The sequence below is a fragment of the Helianthus annuus genome, chromosome 7 (assembly GCF_002127325.2).
Source record: "Helianthus annuus cultivar XRQ/B chromosome 7, HanXRQr2.0-SUNRISE, whole genome shotgun sequence".
In the NCBI taxonomy this organism is placed as follows: domain Eukaryota; kingdom Viridiplantae; phylum Streptophyta; class Magnoliopsida; order Asterales; family Asteraceae; genus Helianthus; species Helianthus annuus.
This window is the reverse complement of record NC_035439.2, coordinates 143,071,366-143,078,829: the sequence shown is the minus strand read 5'-3', so window position 1 is coordinate 143,078,829 and position 7,464 is coordinate 143,071,366. Positions and strand designations below refer to the sequence as shown.

The window sequence follows — 7,464 nt, the reverse complement described above, 5'->3', positions numbered from 1 at the left end:
TGGGACAAGATTTTACAACCAGATATGGGACTAAGATTAGCCATACCCGACCCGTTATCATCCCTAGATCAAATACCATTGCCAAACTTTAGGTTTCCACCCTTTCAAAATCGCGAATTCCACCCTTTTAAAATACAGCTTTTCAAAACTTCGATCATAATGACTGCATAACTTTTAAATTAATGTATCCTGTTATTTTAAAAATACAAAATTTTATAAAAAGTTTATTATATAAATCATTTGGTTTTGAAAAATAGATGTAAAAAAGCGTGAGAATGTTTATGAAAGGATGTATCATTAGAGAGAAAATGAGTGTTTTTATGCATGTTTTAAAATTTGATGTGTCGTCTTTGTGGATGTTTAAGCATTCACAATAATACCTCATCATCTATATTCTATATAATTTAACAAAATAACTATATTTATGTCTAAATTTTATTTGTATTTAAAACCTTCCATATTTCATTACCCATATGTATCTTTATTTAATTAATATCTTTTAAGTCTTTTTAATTATTTTTTCTCTATCTTACAAAGTAACTTTCTTTTTTTTTTTTTTAATTTATTTTTTTTGAATGGCAAGTAATTATTTTAATATCTTTTTTTTTGAGTGGTGGTTTATTTTTTCTTTTGAATGGCAAACCTATGTATTTAAAAGCTTTTGATTTTGTCAATAAACCACCACTCTGGTATTTCTTAAAGTTAGTCTCCAAATTTAATCCTCACTTTGTGGAATGCGTTGGGTTATTATATCAAGTGAAACTTAAACTTTTTCCCAAATTATAGATATTGGGTTGAAAGCAATATGGTAGGGATGAGATTACTATCAAGTATTGTACTGAACTGATACTGAAAATGAGAAATAATATGAACTGAATACCGTATCAATCATAGCGGTACGGTACCTAAATATACCAAAGTCAACTAGTACCAAAACTGAAAACCCTATAATGAATGTCGCTACCGGTACCGATTTTGTTTGGTTAATATCAATATCAATATAATATAATAAAATACCCAAATGTGGATTTATCTAATAATTAAACCATTATATTGTAGAAGCTAGAACAGAGACATCCCATGGAGATGAGAGACAAAGAGAGCCACATAATTGTTAAAAAGATGAGTAACAAACCTCACCCCCATACTTGTCCATCATAACCATATATCTATATATCCATTGCCACGTGTCACGGCTTAGTAGCCTGCTTGCTTATCTGTTGAAGAAGAACTCATTCTTCCAAAGTAACAAAACACCTACTGCTGCAACTTAATCACCTCTGTCTGAAGCTTAAAACAAATGGAGACAGGAGTGGCGTGCTTTGCACGTGGGACAATCTTGCCAAGTGTTGCTTCACAACATACTACTTCCTCATATGCTTCTACACGCTCCACTTCTTCTTCATTCACCAGCAGGGTATGTATGTATGTATGCTTCACTTTCATTGTTTTTGTCTACTTAATAATATTACCCAAAAATATACATATTGTGAAGTACAGTATTAAGCACCCCCGTGTTGCGGCGGGCCACCAACACTGAACTTGTAGCGTATTAATGTGAATAACTTAGACCGAAACGTAAAATACAGAAAAAAATAACTAGGTTGATCAAGGACCCGCGCGTTGCGACTAACCTATCACACGGGAAAAAAAATAGACGACGTAAAAACGTTGAACTAGACGTTGCGCCCGTGTTAACTCGCAAAATTGAGAATGGAATATAAAACGAAATATTTGCTTATGAAAAGTATAGTGGACCAAAGTTGAAAGTACAAAAGTTGTGAGGTTAAATTGCAAAAGATGAAAGTTTTGGTGTTATAAGTAAAAAACAAATAGCTTTGGGTTTAAAGTGAAAAATAATTTTTTTTAAAAACCCCCAAAACATGAAGTTCACACCTCTATGCACACAAATGTTGTAAATTAAGAGTATGTAAATTCCAACAAATTCTTGTGCCAGAGGATCAGCGGACCCTCGTAAGAGAAAAATGAAATGTTACTAAATATACAAAGCAATATATCAAGTTCTCTTTGACAGAGAATATCTAAAATATTCGCCGAATCTTGGAATTTAAAGTGACATCCTATGAATCAAATAAACGCGTAAATTATAATGTGGTCGAGGATCTATGCATTTTTACATTGAAAATGGAATAATTTAAAGATGCTAATTGAGGAAAATTCTTGAAATTCGAAATCAAAGCTCTAGATGAAGGAATCTGGGTCCAAAGGTTTAGGGGTTGTAACGAGTTGAAAACTTGTTAAACGGGCCAGTGGGTTGTACTAAATGGTTAAAAGGGTCGGCGGTCCTACTGAGTGAGTACTGACTAAACAGGTCAATCCAAACACGTGATAATTTGTGTCGTGTTTCATGTCGTGTCAGAAATTGTCACCCTATTTATAGCTGACGTTTTTTTTGTCTATGCATGAATTGGATAACCCATCTAATTTCGTAACCGTACTTTCCAGAGTTTAAAATCAAGCTCGTTTTTCGGAGAGGCCTTGCGAGTAATTCCAAGATCATCCCTCAAGGTTTCAAAGGCACAAAATTCCTCACTCATAACCAAATGCGAAATCGGCGAAAGTCTGGTGAGTTTAGCATGGAAACAACTCAACAATTTAGATATATTAGTGATAATAATAACTCACAATAATTCTTATATAACAATATAACATATTGGAGTTGTAAAATGCTTGTAGGAAGATTTCCTATCAAAGGCCACCCCAGACAAGGGTCTGATCAGACTGTTGATAAGCATGAGTGAAGCGATTAGGACCATCGCGTTCAAAGTGAGGACCGCATCTTGTGGTGGCACCGCGTGTGTCAACTCATTTGGTGATGAGCAGCTTGCAGTTGACATGTTGGCTGATAAGCTTTTGTTTGATGTTAGTTTCAAACTTGCATTTACTTCAGTAACTATTATTATTAGGCTCAAACTATCTACACACCAAGTGTGTAGATACCCAACCCAAAAAGGTGTTTTTTGTCCTATGTGCATACCCTGCAGTGTCGAGCTGTGGCCAAAGCGCGGCGTTTTGGTCCGGTCAACCAGACAAAGACTGACAGGTGTCTGACGGGTTTATTGACCGGACCAGTCTGGTTTACAGGACCAAAACGCGGCCAAAGCTCGGCGTTTTGGTCCGGTCAACAGACCCGTCAGACACCCGTCAGTCTTTGTCTGGTTGACCGGACCAAAACGCAGCGCTTTGGCCACAGCTCGACATTGCAGAGTGTGCATATAGGACAAAAAACACCTTTTTGATGTGCCAATAGGCAATTGGGTGTGCAAATAGGTACACCCTTATTATTATTATATTTAAATCAAATGCACATTGTAACCTTTTTTAAATAACTATTTTCTAGGCATTGAGTCACTCACACTTTTGCAAATATGCTTGCTCTGAAGAAGTTCCGGAGCTCCAAGACATGGGCGGTCCGGTTGAAGGTATCAATCACCACACTTATCATGTCATATAGTCATGAACATGATCATGTTATTGAACGACACGTTTCATGGTATGTTTTTTGGCGTCACATATGTAAATCTATGTTTAAAACCTTCAGTGCGCGTTATATTATGTGGCAGGCGGATTCAGTGTGGCATTTGATCCTCTTGATGGGTCTAGCATTGTTGACACAAACTTCACCGTTGGTACCATTTTTGGCGTATGGCCCGGAGATAAACTAACCGGGGTGACTGGAAGAGACCAAGTGGCTGCAGCCATGGGAATTTACGGACCTCGAACCACTTATGTTATTGCTATCAAGGGTTTCCCTGGAACCCATGAATTTCTTCTTCTTGATGAAGGTAAAAATTCTTCCCACATCTAACAAAATTTTATAAATTGAAATTGACTAAACAAAAATCAAATAACTAAATTTTATTACACCGAAAATTCACACGTTTGTACAATAAAACCGAATCAAATCAACTTGTGGATAAGCACGCTAAAGCTTGCGCAGAGAACCAACATGTCTTTGTCCCTTTTGCTTTTGATACCTTTGGCTCCTTAGCACCAGAAGCCATCCACTTCTTGACTAGGGTCCAACGGGTCATCCACAGCAATTGTTCATCCCTAGGGGGCTTGCAATTCAGAAAGGGGTGGCGGCGCAGCTTGTTGCCCGTCTGCCTTCTGTTTTGATGTAACCTGGCAAGTTTTTTTAGTGAAATAAATTGAAATTCCGATTAAAAAAATAAGAAAAAATCCATATGAATAAATTGGAACCCAAGGGTCGGGGCAAACAACTCTAAACGTTCGGCTTGTTAAGACATTTTCATTGATTACTTAAGACATTTTCATCGCTTACTTAAGACATTTTCATCGATTACTTAAGTTAGTGTAACTAAAAAGACACTTATACCCCTGACCCATTTGGTTATGTGAACAAAACGATTAAGTCCAATACTACATATCGCGTCACTAAATTTTTATTTTTCTTGTCAGGCAAATGGCAACATGTGAAAGAAACAACAGAAATATCAGAAGGGAAGATGTTTTCTCCTGGAAATTTAAGAGCCACTTTCGATAACCCGGATTACGACAAGGTATTTAAACTTTCCTGCTTCATTCATCAACAAATCTTGATATTAAACTCTATTTTTAATATATATTTTTATATAAATTTTAATGACCCGGTACAGCTGATCAACTACTACGTAAAAGAAAAGTACACTTTGCGATACACCGGAGGAATGGTGCCAGACGTTAACCAGGTGATCTCTTCGTTTATGTAAACATGTTACATGTTTCGCTCATTTGGACCGTTCTAATTTTTTTTTTTTTTTTTTTTTTTTTTTTTTTTTTTTGCAGATAATTGTGAAAGAAAAGGGGATATTCACAAATGTGATATCACCAACGACGAAAGCGAAGCTAAGGCTTCTTTTCGAGGTGGCTCCTTTGGGACTATTGATCGAGAATGCTGGAGGTTATAGCAGTGATGGGACACAGTCTGTGTTAGATAAGGTTATTGTGAATCTTGATGATCGGACTCAAGTAGCATACGGGTCCAAAAATGAGATCATTCGGTTTGAAGAGACGCTATATGGGTCATCTAGACTCAAGGGTGTGCCTGTTGGAGCTTCAGCGTAAAACCGGGCTTCCTGAGATCATCTTTGTTTTGTAAACATATATGTAAATTAGATGATGTCCTAAGGAGTGTATTGGCAGAATGTTTTTTTGAAGAAAATGAAACTATTCAAGCATATTCCTCTATTATCATGTTTGAAATGAAATCTGAGTTAAAGACCACCCGTAGTGGGGCGGTATTTTTAAAAAAAAATTGAAAAAAAAACGCCCCAAAACGCCCCCCCCCCCCCCCATTACACTAGGCGTTTTTTTTTTTTTAAATTCAAAAATTTGATTCTGGCGTTATTAAAAAAACGCTGAATAGCTCCAATTGATTCTTGCATGTGGCCAATGGGAGAAGAAGTGGGTTTGACTAGCCAATGAGCAATTAGTTTGTTTTTTTTTTTAATGATTGGAAGGGGCATTATTTGGGCATTATTCCCACTACGCCACTTTTGCAATAACGCCTCATGCTGACTGGACTGCCACGTGTCGGATAATGCCCCATAGTGGGGGCATTATTTTTCTTAACCACTACACATGGTCTAAGTGAATCTAAAACAACATAAATTCACTACATGCTATGCATCCATTTTTATTGGAACATAACTTAAATATAACTACTGTTACATTATGCTAAACGGTTTGTAATCAAGTTGTAAAATGTGTTAAATGGGTCAGAATAAACAGTGTGTATAATTTAACGGGTTAAACGACGTGTTTAATTCAACGGGTCAAGCATCTATTTTGTTGGAACATAATTTATAAATAACTATTGTTACCTTATGCTAAAACGGTTTGTAAATGTGTTAAACAGGTCGTAGTAAATGGTGTGTAGGGTTAAACGCGTGTTTAATTCAACGGGTCACGTGTTACTAAATGTCTAAATGGGTTAGTCAAAACAACATAAATTTACTACATGTTCTTACATTCTATGAATCTATTTTGTTGGAACATAATTTAAATATAACTATTGTTACCTTATGCTAAACCGTTAGTAATCAAGCTGTAAATGTGTTAAATCAGTCATAATAAAAACGACGTATTTAGTTTAACGGGTTGTAAATGTAACGAGTTAGATATCACAGTCCAAAAGATTAATTTTTATGTAAATCACCCGAAATAAGAGTTACAAAAAAAAACAAATAAAAAACGCGCCAGGAAGGGGTCGAACCTTCGACTTTCTGCTTAGGAAACAGACGCTCTATCCACTGAGCTACAGGCGCAACTTGTTCATATGTACCTAAACTATAATATTAAACAATATTTAATAAGTTTACTACTTTAAAATAAATATCTTTGAAAGACCTTTAATATTATTCCATGTGGGGACAAAACCTCCGACATAACGGGAATAAGTGACGTACTAATCATACGTATATATAAATATGATTCATGTCTAAAATGATTCATTGTAATAAAAAGAAGTGTAAATGCACCTTTAAGACCCGTTGCTATTTCCACTTGACCTCTTTCTTTTTCTTTTTTGCCTTTCACTAATTTGCCTCAAATAATTGCTCATGGGTTCGATTACTTTGGCCCCTCGTTTGATTTTTCGTACCCACTCACATACTATTGGAATAGTACTTTAAAGTCCAATCGTTATCTCGCTTGGCCTTTCGACCTTCCAAAGAAGCGGCTCTCGTCATTAAGTTGTCGGTACACTAAATACCCTTTTGTTTTATACGTTTAAAACAATGTTAACGTTTGATAATGACACCATGTTAGACCATATTTATATTCGAATTTGATTCTTTTCCATGCATTTCGTTTTCTAAAGGTATCGTATCATTGTTATACTATGAGCACTCGTTATGCATGTTCCAAGAACGTCAGGTGGTGTTTGTGCCAACAATGCAACATTGTTGCGGGTTTATAAGGAAGATAGCTGTCTCACAAGTTTGTTTTTTATTTAGAAAAAGTAACGTGTTATGACTTGACAATATAACGGGTACTAAAACAGAACGTATAAATTTCAATCATAAATGCATGGAAAAACGTGTAGTATTATTTAATATTTGTCATTATGTTTACAAATAAAGTTCGCTAAATACCCTTTTGTTTTATACGTTAAAACAATGTTAACATTTGATTATGACACCATGGACCATGTTTATATTCCAATTCGATTCTTTTCCATGCTTCTGGTTTTCTAAAGATATCGTATGTTTATTATGCTAGGAGCACTAGTAATGCATATTCCAAAAACGTCAACTGGTGTTTGTGTCAACGATGCAACATTGTTGCGGGTCTATAAGGAAGATAAATGTGTCACAAGTTTGTTTTTTATTTAGAAAAAGTACCATGTTGTGACGTGACAATATAACGAGTACTAAAACAGAACGTATAAATATGTTTCAATCATAAATACACAGGAAAATGTGTAGTATTATTTAATAT

General features: G+C 35.5%; 1 protein-coding gene and 1 non-coding gene across 3 annotated transcripts; one reads left to right on the top strand and one right to left on the bottom strand.

Moving 5' to 3' along the window:
• The first annotated feature begins 1,075 nt into the window (after positions 1-1,075).
• Positions 1,076-5,201, top strand: LOC110868957 (sedoheptulose-1,7-bisphosphatase, chloroplastic). Of its 2 annotated transcripts, none has more exons than XM_022118240.2 (8): positions 1,076-1,417; positions 2,467-2,586; positions 2,698-2,883; positions 3,362-3,443; positions 3,585-3,806; positions 4,444-4,544; positions 4,641-4,712; positions 4,810-5,201. In XM_022118240.2, exons 1-8 carry the CDS (start codon positions 1,301-1,303, stop codon positions 5,086-5,088), a joined length of 1,179 nt encoding a protein of 392 aa, XP_021973932.1. In that variant the 5' UTR covers positions 1,076-1,300; the 3' UTR covers positions 5,089-5,201. The 2 variants fall into 2 exon arrangements, with proteins under 2 accessions (XP_021973932.1, XP_035831271.1); XM_035975378.1 differs by having other exon boundaries at positions 1,086-1,433.
• Positions 5,202-6,217: 1,016 nt separating this feature from the next.
• Positions 6,218-6,290, bottom strand: TRNAR-CCU. Its single transcript has one exon. It is a non-coding gene; the product is annotated as a tRNA-Arg (tRNA).
• Between the last annotated feature and the right edge of the window lie 1,174 nt (positions 6,291-7,464).

Coding starts and splice junctions, on each gene's coding strand:
- LOC110868957 (XM_022118240.2), top strand. CDS start 1,301: ATGGAGACAGGAGTGGCGTGCTTTGCACGTGGGACAATCTTGCCAAGT. Junction 2,884..3,361: donor CTGATAAGCTTTTGTTTGAT/GTTAGTTTCAAA, acceptor ACTATTTTCTAG/GCATTGAGTCACTCACACTT. Junction 4,713..4,809: donor TGGTGCCAGACGTTAACCAG/GTGATCTCTTCG, acceptor TTTTTTTTGCAG/ATAATTGTGAAAGAAAAGGG.